This window comes from Lates calcarifer, linkage group LG7_1, assembly GCF_001640805.2.
Source record: "Lates calcarifer isolate ASB-BC8 linkage group LG7_1, TLL_Latcal_v3, whole genome shotgun sequence".
NCBI classification, from domain to species: domain Eukaryota; kingdom Metazoa; phylum Chordata; class Actinopteri; family Centropomidae; genus Lates; species Lates calcarifer.
In genome coordinates, this window is record NC_066839.1 from 12,804,288 (window position 1) to 12,824,336 (window position 20,049).

General features: G+C 41.0%; 2 protein-coding genes across 2 annotated transcripts; both read left to right on the forward strand.

Annotated features, from left to right (window-relative positions):
* The first annotated feature begins 464 nt into the window (after positions 1-464).
* On the forward strand, positions 465-8,371 carry xkr6b (XK, Kell blood group complex subunit-related family, member 6b). The gene is made up of 2 exons (XM_018694452.2): positions 465-670; positions 1,468-8,371. Exons 1-2 carry the CDS (start codon positions 487-489, stop codon positions 2,436-2,438), a joined length of 1,155 nt encoding a protein of 384 aa, XP_018549968.2. The 5' UTR covers positions 465-486; the 3' UTR covers positions 2,439-8,371.
* Positions 8,372-13,342: 4,971 nt separating this feature from the next.
* On the forward strand, positions 13,343-18,705 carry ccm2 (CCM2 scaffold protein). The gene is given in 11 exon segments (XM_018694453.2): positions 13,343-13,528; positions 14,320-14,496; positions 14,666-14,749; positions 14,879-15,062; positions 15,541-15,677; positions 15,918-16,053; positions 16,321-16,378; positions 16,487-16,622; positions 16,718-16,856; positions 17,370-17,458; positions 17,460-18,705. Coding segments are annotated over 11 exon segments (1,368 nt in total). The 5' UTR covers positions 13,343-13,516; the 3' UTR covers positions 17,676-18,705.
* The last annotated feature ends 1,344 nt before the right edge of the window (positions 18,706-20,049 follow it).

Genomic DNA, 20,049 nt, shown 5'->3' on the forward strand with positions numbered 1-20,049 from the left:
TTCAGAGCTTAATGATAAATGCTGATGGATATATTTTATTATGTATTTAAAAAAATTGTTCCTTTTTGTTTTTATAGGTTTAAGCAGTTTTTTCTCCCAGCCTCTTGACTTCTATCATATCTTAACTTGCACTTTTATTAGTAGTTGTTTTCTTTACTTTTTCAGTGTTTTTATAGCTTACTGCTTTTGTGGACAAGCTGATAGACTCATAAGCATCTGAAAATTCCCTGTAACTCATTCAGAACCCAATGATGAACTCCTAATAAATAAAAATGTAGCTAAGCATGCCCTCTAGTGTTGTCAAAACTCAGCCATGTGCAGGTGAACTGTGACCTCATACTCCTACATGTCTTTGAGCCTCAAAACATCACTCTCTTTTGTATTAATGAGGTTCAGTATTTATTATTGCACACATGGTAGACAACACCAGAATACTGGGATTCCTTAACTCTCCGTCCTCTCTCTCTCTGCAGGTACATCCGCACCATGTACCTCGGCATACAAAGCCACCGGCAGAAGGAGAACCAGAGGCGTTTTTACTGGGCTATGATGTACGAGTATGCTGATGTCAACATGCTGCGACTGCTAGAGACCTTCTTAGAAAGCGCCCCTCAGCTGGTGCTGCAGCTCTGCATCATGATCCAGAGCAACAAGGCTGAGTGGCTGCAGTGTAAGGGGTTCCCTAAGGCTCTGTATGAGCAACACTTGAGTCTGATTTTGCTTGTGTGTAGTTCAAGACATCACTGCCCTTTTTTTTTTGCAACACGTCATACTTGCTCTGTGTTTATTGCATGATGCTGAAGATGTTCCCATATTTTACACCTGACAATCAGTTTTCTGTCAAGTTCACATATCACTTCGTTTACAGTGTGCAATATTCTCCACCACTGGATCCAATTTCCAACACTCATCACTCTTGTTATTGAAACCTCTTTTACCATTCCAGTTTCCTTGTGCAATGCAGTTACCCAAGGAAGGCAATTCAATCATAACAAGTGATACCCCCTTCTCTCAGGGTGTCTATAGAAATGCCATCAATACATTTGCTGAGAGGCACCATGCTGCTACTCTGCAGATAATCCTTTATCATTTTTCATGCAGCAGGTTACTGCTCTGACATATCTGCTGTCTCTACTATTATACATGTCTTAAGGAAACTGAATTGGTGCACTAAATGGAAACTGTTGACTGAATGAACTATGACGATCTTGGTAATAATATGCTTTTCAAAAACATGATGGATTGTTTTGGCTGGAATGAAACCTACTGTATACTGTGAGTGGAGTGGCAGCCTGGTCAAGATAAAACCGTAATTCTTTGGGTTATGCTTTATACTTCAAATTAAACTGGATTTTTCTTTCAATTCTCTTCTTTGTTCTCAGAAGCATCTATCAACATCTCTCATTCTTACCACTGTTAGTCTTTCTCTGCTTTTACTCTTTCTTGCTCTCTGTCTGTTATCTCCAGGTGTTTCTGCCATGTCCTCCCTCCTGTCCCTGGCCTGGGTGCTAGCCTCTTACCACAAACTCCTGCGTGATTCACGTGACGACAAGAAGAGCATGAGTTACCGAGGTGCCCTGGTGCATCTGTTCTGGCGCCTTTTTACCATCTCCTCACGGGTGCTCTCCTTTGCCCTATTTGCCTCTGTTTTCCACATCTACTTTGGCATTTTTGTGGTGCTCCATTGGTGTGCCATGGCTTTCTGGGTCATCCATGGCGGCACCGACTTCTGCATGTCCAAGTGGGAGGAGGTACTGTTCAATATGGTGGTGGGTGTGGTCTATGTCTTCTGTTGGTTCAATGTACGTGAGGGCCGGACACGGTACAGAATGGTGGCCTATTACACAGTAGTACTGTTAGAGAATGCCATCCTCAGCTCCCTTTGGTATGCGTACCGCGACCCAGCCACCACTGACGCCTATGCCTCTTTTGCCCTCTGTGGCGTCTTCCTGTGCTTTGCCTCAGGTGTGGCCTGTATAGTTCTCTATTACGGGGTCCTACACCCCATGGGCCCCCGGCTGAGGGTGCTGGCCAGCTCCTGCTGCGCTGAGCTGCTGTGGGGCCTTCCGTTACCCCCCGAGGCTGAGCCCATGGCTCCCACACCAGGCCCCCGTGGCTCTCAGGCCACCCCCACACGGGGTCTGGCAGGGGAACACGTGGAGTCCGACGAAACAGCCACGGACACCTGCCTTCCGGTTTTCCAAGTGAGGTCCACAGAGCCCGTGGATGCAGCTGGCAGGCCCATCCGGCCTGAGGGTCCTCTCATCAAGATAGACATGCCCAGAAAACGCTACCCAGCTTGGGATGCACACTTTGTGGATCGGCGCCTGCGCAGGACCATAAATGTGCTGCAGTACATTAGCCCTAATGCGGTGGGCATCAGGTACAGGGACGGTCCGCTTCTATATGAACTCCTGCAGTATGAATCCTCCCTCTGAAGGCATCCTCTCCCACAGCTCTGTCACCTCCTCTTACACACAATGATGCACATGCGTTTCCTTTCTTTCATTCTGCTCTTCCTCCTCTCCAGATAATATCTCTCTCCATTTGACACTCTCACACCTGCTCTCTCCTTCTCCCCCCTTCAACCATTCAATTTTCCTGCAGGAGATGTGTGTTTTGTCAACTGAAAATCTGTCAAGACAGTCTGAACACACAGTCATGATTTATTTTTGGAAAAAACATACAGTACAGAGAGAAAATTATGAACCTAACGTATCTTATGTGATATATTCAAAAGTCTCATATAAATCCCTCTACATTGATAGAGGAGGGTTCTGTATGAGTGTGTAGATAACATATGAATGTTTCATTATGAAATGTGTTTAATGCATTATACTGTATTGGTGATTCAACCTGTGAATACTTGTGAAGGGCATATTGTATGTCCCTGTGACATGGGACTGGTGCAAAGCCTGATGGGAATGATGGAGGAGAATCTCACAGGGGGCAGGTCTTTGCACATCCCAACATTTACTGCCATTCTTTATGTAAATCATTGAAATGTACGATACTGTTTACCAAGTCCTTAGCCCGTGAATTACAAAGCACTGTCATTACTATCATGATAATGTAAATTCTACACAGGACACAATCAAATATGTGTCTGGGAGAGGCAATTCAAAACAGATTTTTCCTCTGTGAGCTCACATGGCTCAAGTGTATCCTGGCTGTACTATTTTTGTTCAAAATCCTAAATGGTAATCACATCATGTATGGAAGAAAAAAGAAGCACACTGACCTTCAATCAGTTCCACTCACATATTCAATTTTTCCAGTGCAGACTGCCCTCCAGTGGAGGCAAGCTGTAAGAGCATGCCTTCCTTGGCCAGTTTTGCCCGAAGTTGTGACAGCACAAAAATGTTAAGATAACCACTTGAGGTGGGAAAAAAAGAAACACAGTAAGAGGAATGTAGAATGTAGTTGAAATGAGCACAATGTTTTCTAAATTGGTGGATAGAAAATCATAGTAAAAACATTCCAAAGACTTTTTTTAAAGATTGTAGGTGTTTAGTAAAGGATAGAAGGGTAAAAATGTGTGTTAACACGCACTTTGTTTTGAAGTGCAAAGACAGCCTTCAAGGAATCCTCCACCATTCCCTACTGAATCCTAGAAAGTACTCCCTTTTCAAAAACTCCCTATTTTGTTTTCTTATCAACAAATGTTTTAGGTTGATTAATATATGCTTATTGGGTGCAAAGACTTGTAATAAGTTCTTGAGAAAAATATGACAAATCTGAGAAGATATTTCTATGCTATTATACTTCAGTGCGTATTTGTGTCCACATTTATAGTCATTGACATAACTATATTTTGCCAGAGCACACACTTTTTTACATAACAAAACATGTTGCAGTGTTAAAAAGGTATACTCCTCAATATCAGTGTGCCCTCAAAAGAGGTTGTACTCTTATATGGGTGTACAGGGCGACTGTTCTGGCACCTGCTAGCGCAGTTTAAACAAAGCCAAATCGCATCTTACAGTACTGTCTTTCAAATTTATCTGCCCCCTTGAACCAGTAGAATGAGTCCATGCAAAATGTGTGCCATCTATAGGCCTGCTGTGCAGCAGTAATACACTGATATACATCTCCCAGCTGAACCTGCGGGAGCTCTCCACCACAGACACCCACGGGTCGACCACTGTATTCAATCATGAGAAAAAAATATTTTAAAAAATACGCCTTCTAAGTCAAAGGAGCTTGACTAAAATTTCCAGAGAGGGCAACTGAACAATTCATGAGAAAAATGAATGCATTTCATAATCCAATTTTATCTATTTACTTAATGGTCCATCTTAATATATAATGTGTGTTTTTTACATTGTAGTGTTTGGCATGACTTTAGTATGAGGCATTAGTACAAATGCACCCAACAAGGGAGGCCCAAGAGCCCTACACAAAACAGAGATTCCTTTTTCCTGACTCACTGGCTTTCTGCTTAGCTGTGGCCACACGTGCCTGCTAACATCGTACTGTAAAAGGCAGATGCCACGTAAGTTTAGGCTAAAGGCGAGAGGGGTTTTTGCCAGGGTTGGAAGAGAACATGAGGACAGATCGTGATAAAGGGCCTGATGGAGTATGGAGTGTGATTCCTCGTGCACTTGTGTGAGGAAGTGTGAGTGTTCACCTCTCAGCATGTATTGTGCAACCTACAGTATGTATATGTTAGAGGATGTAAGTATGCGTGCATGGTGGCGGGTGTGTGCTTGCACTTGTCCATGCATCTGTTCAGCCCTTTCCCACAGTTCTGTTCTCTTGCCGATTGTTCGACTCCATCCTTGGTTGCTGCTCCGCCCTCTTCCCCATCTCTACGGTGCTGGGCCTTGGTACTCTCCCGCAAAACACTCTCACACTCTCTGGTAACTGAACAACGGGGTTGAGGCTGAACAACTGGAGATCCTGACATGAGAACATGCAATGAGGTACACTGCCATAACCAAGAGCTTCAACATCCAGGGTCTGCCACCCTTCAGCTTAAATGCGATGTTCAGCCCTGAGTAATTGAGAACTGTTGGGTCAGCTAGGGTGGAGCAAACATCCAACACACCATATGTATAGATATACATGTGTATGCAAAACAACCAACTTGTTCATTGTTTACCATAGTAGCCAGAGTAGTTCCACTCTGTTGTAGTGAATGAACAGCCATGTTAACAGTTAGTCAATGAATGAATAATGAATTATAAGTATTGTTAAACTAAAAAAAAACAAAGCAAAACAGCCAATATAGGGGTTCCTCAGGACCAATAATCAAGACCACTGAACCAGCTGACTCAGGGGTGTCTCAATGCAGTTCTCATCCCCAGGCATGTCCTCAAGGGTCTCCATTTTTTCCTTAACATTTTGCATCCTGGACCACTCCTCGGCTGGGATTGTACCACTAAATTATGGTTTGCACATTTTGTTTTGTGGGAATGATTACTCATTCTTCTTACTGGGGGGCGGGGGGCGGGGGAGGGGCGGTTTTTTGTGGTAGTTGGCTGCCTGGCATTCGGTGCATCCTTTCTAAACACTGCTGACCTTTTCCAGACGTGGACACATGTCCAAATCAGGTGCAAATACACTGTGATTCATTCATTTTTTGTGTGTGTGTGAGACAACAGTATTATACAGTATAGCATCATAAAAGATTATGTACAACTGGGCTACATTTCATCTAGTGGTGCTTAATGTCGTATAACGCAGAGTATTTATGCTTGCGTAACAGTGTCATTAGAATAGTGGTAATGACAGTTAATTAAACTGATTGATTTTAATTAAGTCTACAAAGAATCTCTATGTACAAGTCCGGATTTTTATGAAACATGCAGTATATTTTACGTATTTCTACAGAACAATCACCATTTTGCCACATTCTATATCTAGTAAAAAGGATTAGCTAGAAGCTGGTTAATAAGTGGGTTTTAGTTTTTATATATTTTTCTTGTTTTCTTTAAATTATACACGGGTTTCAAGAGCTAAGCTACACAAGAGTGCAAGTGGAAGCTGTTTCTATACTATACAGTGTAGTATTCGGGCTGCCACACTTTATACCACAAACAAGGTCACAAAGAAATCACCTGCAGAGAATTGTTTCTGTCAGGTTACCTGCCCAACTCTACATCCCTCGATGGCCACAACACACAGCAAGAGCATTTGAACAGCATGCTTGTTCTTCTCAGTCCTTGTTGTGCCTTGTTACTTTGGGTGCTTCAATCCAGCCATGGCAGCCAGGTCCGCAAACAACGATGCCAATGTCTTTCTTTACTCGTTTCATGTGCCAGCACACTCACCAAGATGACAACACCAAACAATATTCCCCTGTCTGTCTCCACAAAACCAGATCAAGCCAAGTTTCTCAATTCTGTCAGCTTACACCTCAAGATGACCGTGCTATTTAGTCTTACAGTTCCATTCAAGTTGTCATCTACAGGACTGCACTGTTACCTAGTTACAGTGTCGCAACTAAACTTCACAGTGTGACAGAACCAAATACTGTGGGTACTGTGCGAAACCCAGTTACTGGTTCTTTCAGAGACATAGGAGAAATAGTAAGGCAATACTGAACATCACCTGTACTTGAACATAGGATTCCTCATCTTTATTACGTTTGACAAAGCTGAATCGCTACAGCCCAAGCTGATTCAGCAAGTTACAATTAGCAAAAACCGTTAGTTTTGGACTGTTTGGATGGATAGTCATAACAGGTGCCAGCCACGATACTAAACGATTTGGTCAATGATTGTTTTGTACTTTTGTCTATGCCTTTACATCTTCTTCTGTCTTGCAATGATGAATGATTTGTAGTGCCAAGACGTAAAACTTTCTGTGTCGTTTGTCTTGTGTGAACAATACATTCTCTAGCCAAAACAATAATGCCTGCGGTTGGAATAAGTCAGTGAGTCAAAATGCGCAAAAATCTGTTATGTTGCATTTCCTTACAGTGGAATGATGAAACAGGCCCGATCACTGATTCACTTTTGAATAACCTCATTTCCTGGTTTTCCTACCACCTCCCAGCATGCCTTTAGAACTCATTGTGAGGTGACCCTCAACATTTAGCATGTAAGTGCTCTTGACTGCACAAACAAACCCTCTGATTTCTGCATTAATGTGTAGCAGCAGGCCATTGTAGTGTTTGACTTGGTTTAAGTCTGTACCTTTGTGTCATGACCATCTGTTTGGCCGTTGGAGCAGTATGTCCAGATGATAAAACGGTGCATTTTCTTCTTTTTCTTTGACTCCTTTGATTTTTGGTAATAACCTGGTGCTGAATAAATACATTTATAAGGTGCTACCACTGTGGACTGCAAAGTCCATTTTTTGGCTTTCTGAGAGCATGGCCTTCCGGTTGACTGAGAGAACCTGCACTCCACAAACTTGCAGTCTCAAAAATGCTCAAGAGCAAGCACCTCAAATCCACACAGTTTACAGCAGAACTCAACTCTCAATGGTGCCATCTTGATTTTCCAATCTGCACAAAAACAACAGTTACTCTACTGTTCATATGTTTATTATACTGGTTTCAACATACACTATGTTTTAGTTTTTACTATGATTCAATCTGCACTAGGATTTTTTTTTCTTTTTTTTTCTCTGAGAGAATGAAACTGGCAGATGACAAAAGGCATCTTTTGGCAAATGCACAGGAGCACAAATGTACTTCTGCTACTGGAATTTGAGTAAAAAAAGTATATAGAACGTGATTGCTGTGTTGTAAATTCCTGTCATCTATATGTCCTTAATCTGTGTGTATCTATTTTTGTTGTTATTGTAGAATTGGCTGTAATATTTTGTTTAAAAATGGATTTGATATTCCAATGAAGCGACTATGGGTGTCATATTAATTGCTGCTGACTTTTTGAAATTGTTATCAAAGGTGTTGGGAAATATTGCTTTGTTTATATTCAATCAATTTCTAGATTGTGTTAGCTTGTTGGTGTATTTCACAAACCTATCAGGATATTCCCTAGGCTATATGATTTATCCGGGGTATTCCAAAAGTTGGCACAATGTCAGTGAGCAAATTCGCTACAGTCTGTAGCATCTTTATGAAAGTGTACTCATACAACCTATGTTGTGACTGAGAACCTATAAGGAATGATTTCTTTGTTGTTGTTAAATATAAAATGTAAGTAAATTGTTTCATGGAATCCCCATTCTTTAAAAAAGCAAAACTGATGTCCAGTATTGTACCTACGCCCTATTTTTGGGAACAATATGAATATTATTAATAACATATGGTGCTAAAGTTCTTTTTGTATGTTTTGGTTTTTAGAAGAAAAGAGAAATATTATGCTGAAAATGTAATGTTAAGCCTTACTGTAGATTGATATATCAGACTGTTCATCCCAGAAGAGAAAAATAAATATAGTATTTGAAAGTGCAACATATCACTACTGTATTCACATGCACGTCTCACATTTTGACAGATGAAAACAGCTGCAATATATCACTTGCAAAGGTGGAAGATGTAAGTGCACACACTTTAGACTAGAGGGGGAAGGTTTATTGACTGTGTCCTGATACAATGCTTTACAGCACGTTTAGCCTGTGATTAGTAAAACTGTAATTTAGTTTGTTTAATACTCACACATGTGCTTCAATTTATTCTGATCAGATATGAATAAGAATGATAAAGGTCTATGTTGTCATAGCAAAATTAAGAAAAAAGTAAGAGAAATAGACATTAACTTGAGAAAAGACTTATCAGGCAGTTTAAGCGAAAACACCTATAGGGTTGGTTGTGTTTGTATTGCTATTCATATCATCTTGTATCATAACACAAATTATAAAGAATTTGGTTGTACTTACAAATTTTACAAATAAAATATCTTTTTATAGTAAACAGTATATTGAGAGGTTACATCAACTCAATTCTAATAAAAGCCAAATAAGGTCCAACAGACAAGACTGACAAATGTAATACTTTTGCAGAGATCCTTTACTGCCTTTTTTCATCACTGCATCAATGTCCACTTGTGTCACTATTGACAATGACAATGGAGTCAATCAGTGTATTTTCAAAGCAGACTGTTAATAATACAACAAATTCAGACCCAATAGTTTAGTATTTAATTGTTGTAATAAGGAAGACCATCATGAATGCCCCAAAGAGCAGAACCCCTCATTCCAAATACTGTGAACAACTGGTAGACATGATACCCCTCATGTGACTTACACACAGATAGAGCGAAATGAACACAGATGAAACTGACACAAGTAAACAGTAAATAAATACTAGAGTAGTGTGTGTATGTGTGCAGAGCTTACCCTTCTTTTGTTGGCACCCATCCTGTGAGTGACTGGTCTTTTTTCCACTATTATATCCTCGTGCTGTATCTATTCATGTGTCTGTCTCTCTCCACTTGACTCATCTCTCGCTCTCTCTCTCTGTTGCTATCTTGATTTTCTCCTCAAATTCTTCTTGTCCTAGTAAAACAGGGATAGTAAACAGTAAATGTTAACAGTGTGTCAAGATATTGCTTTGCAGGACACATAAAATCGTCTCTTCCGTCACATATTACATGTGAAACACCTGCCTTATAAAAGCCTGTGTGTTTTTAGACTTAGAAAAACTCTTTTCAGGGCAAGAACTTTCGACTTATCCTGGCAGGAAAGCAAAAGTATAACAGCTGCATTACATGTAGGTGTACAAGTTTAAAACTTAAGGCTTAATGACTCACTTAATGAATCACGTTAACATAAAGGAGTCCTGCTTATAGTTGTCTTTGGGAGAGCCCCAAATCTCACTTTTTGTTCATCATTTAAGTATGCATAGGATTTGTTAACAGATGATATTTTTTGCTTTAGGAAAAGCACAGGTAGCCTGTGTAAGAAAACAACAAAACAAACAGTTAACGCATCAGACGTAGCAATGAAACAATTAAAAGGCATTTACAGCTAAGATATAAAACAGTCACCTCATGCAAAGTCAATCCTTGTCTGCATCTGTGGCTATAATCCAGAGGTTTGAAGTGAGTCTCTGTCACCGAATAAACTGTTTAATTAAACTAGTTAACATCTTGAAGCGACAGTACTTCAGGTTAACTTCAGTTATTTTCATACCAGACCGTAGCAGCTGTTTTGGTTTGAGCACAGCAAAGCATGCTGGACCACAGTTCAACGCCCAAAATGGCGGCACGGTTGAAAAGTTTTGCCTGTTTTGTCCGAGTTTGTCTTCTTTACAGACTGTTTCTATAATCGTTTTAGCTGCACCGACGCATTTCATTTTCACACTGGTGGCGCGCCGGCATTTTCTGTAATGGTTGCGGAGTAAGGCAAACACCGGCATGGCGTTTTGCTATCAGCTCAAATTCGGGCATCACTTTACTAGTGCTAGGCTAGGCTAAGCTAGGCTAGCAAGCTAACTGCTGTCAGATGAGTGTTGGTTAAAAGCTTCGGTAGTTATGTCTTGTCTCACCTGGACCTCCACGCTGAGCTGAATATGAAGAAGAGGACCTTTAAATAGAAATGGAGGATGATGTGAAAAAAGTGAAAAAGGTAAGCCCGGTATTTGACATAACGCTACTTAATGGAAGTTGTCTGGCTAGCCTGCTAACTTACTGGCTATTCAGACCAGGCTAGCGTAGCTGATATCTGGCTAAGTTTAGTCAAACATCAAATAGCGTTTGGCGTCAATTAGCTGACTAGCGGACAGAGGCAAAGCACACAACAACACACTGACATGTTGACCGTTTTTCTCTGTCAGAAAGTGTCACTTAAAAAGGAAAAAAAATAACTTTCCAAATGTTAGTGGTAGAGTGCAACAGATTCATCCGAAAAGAACAAGTGAAGTGAAGTGAAAAATATTACTGTCTCAGATCAGGATTACGATGAGCTTCAGGATGTTGACAGTATTTTTATAGATCTATAACATCAACTGTAATTATGATTTGTTCCTTCTGTAGTTCATTAAAACGAGTTGAGATGTAGTGGATGTTGGTTCTGGTCAGTCTACTTCAAAAGAAATCATCGACCTTTGTCGTTTTAATTAGACTGATATTTAACTCGTTGTGGGATTTTTTTTACCAGTGAGGACACTACAGGACAGTGCCAATATTCACATGAGGGTAACAAAAGCATAGCTTGGTTTCTCAGAGTAATAAAGCTCGTTGTTATGAACAGGCGTGGGTCATGGAAGACCGGAGTGCTCAACATCAGCTGTCAAAGGCAGCGCCTATCAGTGTCAGTCATGCTAAAGGGAACCAGCACTCCCCTGCCTGTAACAACCATCCAACCTACCTCTCACACATACTACCTAATGATCCCGCTTGATTTGAAGACAGACCTTTATGTTCAGAGACATAACTGACATTTCTGTTGGAGACATGCCTTTATCTTTTCCTCCCACTGGGCCACCAGGGACACTTTCCCTCTGTTCTCCTGGCTGGCACAAGAGGAAACTGAAAGAGCAGGACCCTCCAAATCCAGGCAGGACATTTCATGACAAGCTGGCAGCCTGAGCAGCATAATGAGAAGTGAAGTGTCTGAGGTTAACATCTTTGTTATGATTGTGCTCCTCTTGCTATTATTTCTTTTCCATTGCAAAAACACCATTGTTGCTTCCCATCTAGCTCTCCACCTCTTTGATTTGAAGGGGATTTCGGGGGAAGTGAAGTGATAGCCTGGTGTTAAGCTGGTTTGTTGTGGCAAGGAAATGTTTTTCCAGCAATGATGACTAATCCAGAGTGTAATCTTAGCTTGATAAGACATGGATTCAAAATTCCCACCCAACATATGCTATCAGCAATGACAGGCTGCCTCATTGTGGCAGAAAATAAAAGATACTTTTTTGACTTTTTGGAAAGTCAAATAATCCTCAGGTGAAAAAATATTCCTTCTCCAGTTTTTATTAGTTGATATCACATTGGTGGCAGCTTAACTAGTAGGGACCAGTGTCATCGGTACCTACAGTTCTTGTTTGTGCCACATGGTGGTGATAGTGAATAGCATTTTGCCCAGGTGTATTTTATATTCACTGTGTGGAGCGGTATATGATCACACAAGTTCATGTGATAACATGATGGAGTGTTACTTTGACTTTGCTGACTGACTCATATGAAATCACTTCCTGCTTCCATCTTGTCAGAAAACCTGGGGGACAGCTTGGAATGTAGACAAAGATATCTGGAGAAGTTCAGGAATTTCACAGCTAAATGAATGAATATAGTGCAGTTAAGGCTGTCTGCACGCAGACATACATTGCACTAGCTTGCTTTTAGCCCAGATGGAATGATGTACAAACACTAACAAAGAGTGAAGAGCAACTTTACACAGCGGAAGTGCTACAGTTTACAGTTTAACTCAGGATAGGCAGGAAACTATAATAGCATCTCACCTCAGGGCCACAGTGGAAAACTTAAGTCATAGTTTTTAGGCTTAGAGGGACAAATACTCTATAAAAAGGAGATGTAGGATTGAGTTCTTAGTCTTACACAATACTTTTTACTCTGAAGATGGCAGTAAAAGTAAAACATTATAAAGGCATGTACCTCTATTTTCGTTGTCTGAGCGCATAGACCTCTGAAACTTTTCCTGCATTGTTCAAAAGTGTGAGAACATTCAAAAAGTCTGCCTGCACTTGTCATCACCACAGCACAAAGAAACGATGCGGTATCCTCACTTATGTTTCTTTGTAAACAGACTTTCACCAGAAATGGCACCTGTTCATCCTGAGGCCATTTGCTGGGGTCAACTATAGTAGCTCTCCTCTCACATTTCACTAGGAAAAAGCCATAAAATGTTAATGTACTTGTCTTTGGGAGCTACTTACTGTTAAATAATGCACTGGTCATGAAGGTGGTGTTAGTCTCTGAAGGCTAAAGTCTGTGATCAAGCATTAGCACATCAGGCAGGAACTAAATTATGGGTACAGTTGAAGAATCAAATACATATATTATTAAACACATATTATTAAAGGAACTAAGTCCTCTAGAGTTGCATTTGATTGTTGGCACTGTAAGACATATGAAGTCTGCACTGTAAAAAGCAAATGCAAATGTAACATCTGTGGTTAGAACAGCACGTAGAATATATTTCTGTGGTTAGCAGTGATGTGTATGGACCTTGCAGAGTCCCTGTGAGTGACTGCAGGAAGCAATCATCAGATCACAATAAAATCTGATGGTGTGGAATAGTCATGATTAACACCACACTCACACATCTCCTTTATCTGCTTTTAACATCTGTAAAGCAGGCTTTCAAGTAGGAATAATGTGTTGCAGTGTTTTAAGCGTTTCGACAGTCAAAGCATGTGCGAGTGTGTCATCACAGGAAGTTGTGGCTGGTCCCCTTCCTGTTCTTGTGCCTGAGTGTACAGAAAGAGACACTTCCCTTCCTTTGCGGGGGGTCACACCCCTCTCATACACACTCAGGAAACGTTTGATCCTGTGTGTCTCTCATCAGTTGGCAGCTGGGACTGTGTGCGAGTGGACGCAACAGGTGACTTGTTTAGACAGGGTGAGCGTTGCAGCATCTGTGACCAGGCTGTGAGCTCGCCGTTGAGTAGGCGACTCTTGAAGCGTGTGGGTTCATGGAGAACGAGGTAGGCTTTTCGAAATGCTTTGAATCCAGAAACATGCTGTGGATTGTGTTTTTATTGTGTATAAGCCTCACATCATTACCAAAGTTTAGCAAAGTTTTTGTTATGTACACCTAACTGAGCTTTTAATAGAGCTAAAGAGTTGACATTGTTCCAGTTGATATTAGAGATAAATAATCATATTAACTTCTACTGGTCATATTCAAGAAAAGCAAAGAACAGTTTCTAAGGTAAATACAGAAACATTTTTGAGAAAAGAAGGAAATACGTGTTTAATATATGTGAAGTATATGTATGTGACACGTCTGTGGCAGCTGCTGGTGGTTTGAAGTTGATGGAGTTTCCTTTTGCACATGGTATTGTTGACATTTGAGCAACACGTATTGGGTAACGCGGAGGGTTGTACATTTGCATTCTTAAAATGTCTTTCTGCTGTATCTTACTCTGCAGCGACCAGTGCAGCGAGGGGAAGCAGGGTCAACAGAAATTACCAGGCATGCGAGTAACCACAGTCAGTTTGATATATTGTCGTCTTGTTTTTTTTTGGGGAGGGATATTCAAGTCGTAGCTGCGTTGGAAGTGCTTTACTGTGTTGCCAGTCCATTTTAACCGCATCATATGTGCGTTTTGTACATAAAAAGTCCTGCAGCGATTAATGACATGTTATTGCTCAGAGTCATATATTGCGTTTTGGAAGGTCACTTTACAAGAAAAGCACACACTGATGCTGTTGGATCAACACACAGACAACAATCTTCTAATTTCTCCTTGCTCTCTTTGTCTTTATTCACCAGCCTGGTATCGTGTCTCCGTTCAAGCGAGTCTTCCTGAAAGGAGAGAAGGGGCGGGACAAGAAAGCCCAGGAGAAGGCCACGGAGCGCAGGGCCCTCCACACCTTCTCACTCTCTCAGCCTGACCACCGCATCGACCCTGACATCCTGCTCAACGACTACATCGAGAAGGAAGTTAAAGTAAGTGTGAGATATAAGCAGAGACACAAAACCACTGCTTATGTACTAAAAACAGTTAAGTCCTTTTCAGTAATAAGGAAAAGATGGAGGAATCTTAAGGTTACTTTCAGCCTAGAATTATGGTCAAGTCTTTGTAAAATACTTTACATGCGTGTTTTGTCTGTTTCAGTACTTGGGGCAGCTGACGTCAGTTCCAGGATACTTGAACCCATCAAGTCGCACAGAAGTGCTGCAGCTCATTGACAATGCAAGGGTAAATGTCTGCTGTAATGTTTATACTTAATTATGGTTACTTGGAATATTAAAGCTGTCAGATGTAGTATTTATAATGTCTGTTTTAACAGCAATAATTACACACATTGTATGCCTCTGTGACTCTCAGAAATCACATCAGTTGGCAGGCCAGCTGACATCAGAACAGGATGCAGTGGTGAGTTTGTCAGCGTACAACATAAAGCTCGTATGGCGCGACGGAGAGGACATCATCCTGAGAGTGCCCATCCACGACATTGCTGCTGTCTCCTACATCAGGGACGACTCGTTGCACCTTGTGGTGATTAAAACAGGTAACAAAAAAACATACTGCTTCCTGCACAAGTTGACATAATAACACGAAGCTGTTGAATTTGTCAGACTGTTGAAAGTTCTAAGATGATGGAAACTAAAGAATACACAGAGAAGTGGTTTAGGATCTTGTTCCTAAACCACCACTAACTTTTAATCCCATCAGTGTTGTCAGATCTCACTGGTTCCTTGTTTGGTAAATTTGTTCTTATTTAATTGCCCAAAGGCAAATGAATTATGCGGGAATAATAATGATCTGATAATGTTAAATCCAGTTTAAAACAAATATTTAACTGGCATGTATCTAGGAGAGGAACTAGCAATAATGTGAAATTGTAATCAAATCATGTGATCCAATAATGAAGAATAGTTTTGGATTCAAATATTTCATAAATGCTCAAAGCAGTGCTCACTGTGTTGGAAACAACTCAGTGTTTTAATAATCAGATTTAACTGTATGTATTTCTCTGTGGTTTTCAGCCCAGGAGTCAGGAGGTTCCCCCTGTCCCAGCTCATGTCCTGATCTCAACAAATCTCAGACCCTGAGCTCCTTATCAGAGAGTGGAGCTGTGCTTGTGGAAGTCTGTTGTCTGCTCGTGCTGGCCGTTGATAATAAGGTAATATTTTGCATGCGATGTTATGCCAACAGCAAGCATGGCTGGAGGAGCTAAATGGTAGTCTGCAGGGTTCATCACTTTAGTTAGGTTACACAGTCTGGACTGGTTTACATAGTTAGCTGTTCACGTGTTCTTATTGATTTAAAAACCAGAAATGGTAATTACAGTTAAGATAATGCTGATATTATGGCAAAATGTAAATTATCTTGCTTCTTCATTTTTCTCCCCCTTGTCTTTCAGGCAGCAGCAGAGGAGCTTTGTCTTTTGCTCAGCCAGGTCTTTCAGATTGTTTACACAGAATCAACCATTGACTTTTTGGACAGAGCAATATTTGATGGAGCAACTACACCTACAAGACACCTTTCTCTATACAGTGGTAAGGAGAGGAACAGATCAGCTCTCCAGACAAAAACAAACTGACTGAAACCACACATTCACAGATATTTTTCAGCAACACTTTTTTGCAAGCAGAATTTTTTTGGTCAAATTTAATGAGGTGTAATGTTTCAGTGCTAAAGTGCTGTTTTTTTCCAAAGCATCTCTCAGTACAGAGAACTGACTTTGGCCTCCTCCCAAGCTGTTAACATGCCAAAATGTTATCCACATGTCAACCTGTAAATATCCATCTTCTTTAATTTTACAGATGACTCTTCAAGCAAAGTTGACGTTAAAGAGGCTTTTGAAGCAGAAGGCAGCACATTGTAAGTACACAGTCCAAGTTTTGTTTTTGCCCCTATTTTAGGCACAGAATATGACAGACAGTGGTTTACTTTTGCTTGTCGCTTACAAGGGGTGCATTCTTCTCTCAGTCCTTTCCAGGGCTCTGTTGAAGCAGAAGGAAACTCTCCAACAGCTTCCACCCCAGCATCCCCTCAGACGAAGACCGCGAGTGAAGGAGAGCTCAGTACCACTGCTGCAGAGCTTCTGCAGGACTACATGACCACAGTATGATATTCACCTCCTCTGTCTTTGTCCCTTTCTGTTTTTGAAAACAAGCTTTACTGATTCTTGTTTTGATTTTTTTCTTCTTCCCCTTATAGCTGCGGACAAAACTGTCATCGCAAGAGATCCAGCAGTTTGCTACTCTGCTCCATGAATACCGAAACGGTGCCTCCATCCACGAGTTCTGCATAAACCTGCGACAACTCTACGGGGACAGCAGGAAGTTCCTCCTACTTGGTACGACCACTCCTAGCACCACGTGTCAGGAAGGGCTTGCTAACTAAGTGCCTGCTGCCTCTGGAAATCCTTCTCCCTGCATAAACTTTGTTTGAACTGGTCTCTCTATTTTCAGGGCCACTTCTGTTGTTCAATCACACTGTGATATATTGACTAAAACTGACTTGCAGCCCCCAAAATGTATTAATGTGCCGTTGTGGTGAGGTTGTTATGAGTGGATGATGGGAAATAGTGAAATGAACAGTCCACAGAGGTGTCACAGTCTTGCTTGGTGGTTATGCCAGTGGAGCCACACCTCACAAGTAGTTACAATTTTCTTACCACAAAAGTTTCAGACCCTACTTTCATGTCTACGCATAAAAACATGAGACATCTCTGCTGCTGGTTCCTCAGTAATAAACACATACCCACTTGTTATATCACAATAAATGTAAATAAATGTCATAAAATCTCTGTTATAAAGGCAAGTGTTGCACTCCATGATTATAATGTTTACATCTTTGCCTCCTGCAGGCCTGCGTCCCTTCATACCAGAAAAGGACAGCCAGCACTTTGAGAATTTCCTCGAGACCATTGGCGTCAAAGACGGCCGAGGAATCATCAACAGACAGCTTTGGCCGCTACCGACGCACGGCCAGCTCCGCCTCCGATTCCACCACCAATGGCAATGGAGCAGCAGGGGGAAGCGGCGACAGCGCGGGCTCAGACGAGGGCCAGGAAGCCTCCGAGGGCGACGAATGGGACCGCATGATCACCGACATCAGCAATGACATCGAAGCTCTCGGCTGCAGCATGGACCAGGAGGGAGTGACGCCCTGAAGTGGTGAGCAAAGGTGCATTCACAAGAGCTGAGGACTTGAACTCGCAGCCACTCCTCAAAAGAACAGTAGGCATGAGCTGAATGGATCAGATGAAGGTGGTCCTTAGCACTGACCTAAGATTTGGTTACTTGTATTTTCCTCTAATTGTCCAGAGGACGTTCCATAGTCCCTACACACTCAAGGAAAACCACACCTTATTACCACAAAAAAACATGAAGTCAACAAACGCACTTATGCAGACCCTGTAGATGACATGCAGTTAGTTGGCTATTTTTGCATTTCAGAGGGATTCGTAGCCTCTGATATGGTTTTAAAGTTTCTTTGATTTTTGTACTCATTTATTGGCAGTATCTGCCACTGCTGTCAGCGATGTAGCGAAAATCTCCTGAGTCTTTGAGAACGTTTCTGTTTTGAATACCCTCAAAGACTCTGGAGAATCCATCAGAGGTCTGTGTATATGTTTTAGAAGGTAAAGACTGAAGCTGTGCAGGTTTGTGCTTTTGTACTTCTATAGGTCAATCAGCTTCATCCACCAGAGGAACTTAGGTTTTCTTAGTTATTTCACATTTGTGCATTTGCTGTGAGAGTGTAACATTTTGCTATACATATATATATGTATATAAATAATATGTATATGTATATATATAATTTTGTTTTTCAATAAGATTTGTGTACCACTTTGTTTTACACTATCATTTGTTATAAGTGTTTACTCATTTATATCATTTTGCCTTATTCAAACTGACCAAGGAAATGCTGTAAAAACAAAAAATTCTCATTCAGTTTTAAGTGATTGAGTGGGGACTGTATATGACAAAGCCAGTTAGTTGATGGCTGATGTAACTTTATGATTTTAGAAATTTGTTTGTCTCATGCAGGTCATCTTGTTGTGTCCTTACATCTATCTGTCATTGTGCCTTTACACTGCAGTACTGTTGCCAACTGTCTGTCACATTGAGACAGGTTGTTATGAACTGTAACTACAGTTGTTGAGCAAATCATAGTTATTAAATAACAGCTACTTTGTGCGTCTCTTGTTTTCATAAAATCACAAGCATCATCATCATGTCTAATGAAAATACATGCTTATTATCCTTTACGTCTGAAGTGAGACTAACTTCATTTAATTTGACACTCATGCAGGAAAACTGACACAAGAGGTGAAGATTTTATAATCTTGACCATGATCCTCTCTGACTGATCATTTGCTTGGATGCACCTAAGCTGCTGTGGAACTTCAGTCTGAGTTTCATCAAAGGAGTCACTCTGGATGTGGCTGAATAGCCTCAAAGTTGGGGATTAGGTTTGTGAGTCTAAGGGACAAGAAATTGGCAGGACAGCTGGAGTTGAGCACATTCCATTCTGTGAAGCCACTCACCAGGCTTTTCCTACCATTTCCTTCACAGGTCTACCATTTTATGACCCCCCTCCAAGTAAGCTTAAAAGTAAAAAACTAACTAGAATCCAAAGATGATTGCCCATTGTGTGGGTTGTGTCATGTTTGTTGTGAGCAGAGGAGCAGAGGTATAGGAGTGCATGTGCAGACTAGAACACTTCACCTGGGCTCAAATAGCCTCTTTGGCTTGAGACACTGTCTGCCTCGAACAAAAGGATGAGATAATCAAGGATCCTGTGATCTCACTGTGCAAATACAGATTCTTTCTCATTATACTAACAGACTCTTCACAGTAAGTTGCACCCGTTCGCTACATTGTTTTGGTACATGAGGAGACTAAATGATCGTTTTTGACATGCCCTCTGTGTAATTGTGTGTGTTTTCTCACAGTACTTGGAGGAGTCCTAATTGGCCTCCTGTAAATTGTCATCTTAATCCAATTGTAGACCGAACAGAATGACTCATTACACTGCCTCATTTGAAGCACACAATTATTAAATAGATCAGTTGGTTTAATTAAGTCATTAAAAGTTCCCATGCTGCTTTATAATGAGGTTGCCGATTATTTTTACAACAACTGGAACCCCTGTAATGCCTCTATAGTGACTTTATCACCTTGCATGAGCTTGCCTCATAATAAAGAATCATCATCATCCACTCTCACTATATTCTGACCACAGCAAGCAAAAAAAAAAAAAGCTTTAAAAACAATTCTGGGCTACCTGCCTAGCACCAACATTAGACAGGCAAAGTTAGCAACTAGATGGAGGTGCAATTAGCTGAACATATTGGCGCATTTAACAGCTAGAGACAGATATTTCCTTCAGGAGTTGGTGGAGACCAAAAACAGAGCTAAAAGCAGAGTGAATACTGGACTTATTCAACAGGTGGTTGGGAGCAAAACTCCAAATTAGTGCTAATGTTGCTGATTGCTGTATTTCTGCCCAGTGTGCTGGTATTGTGTTGTTTCCCCCAA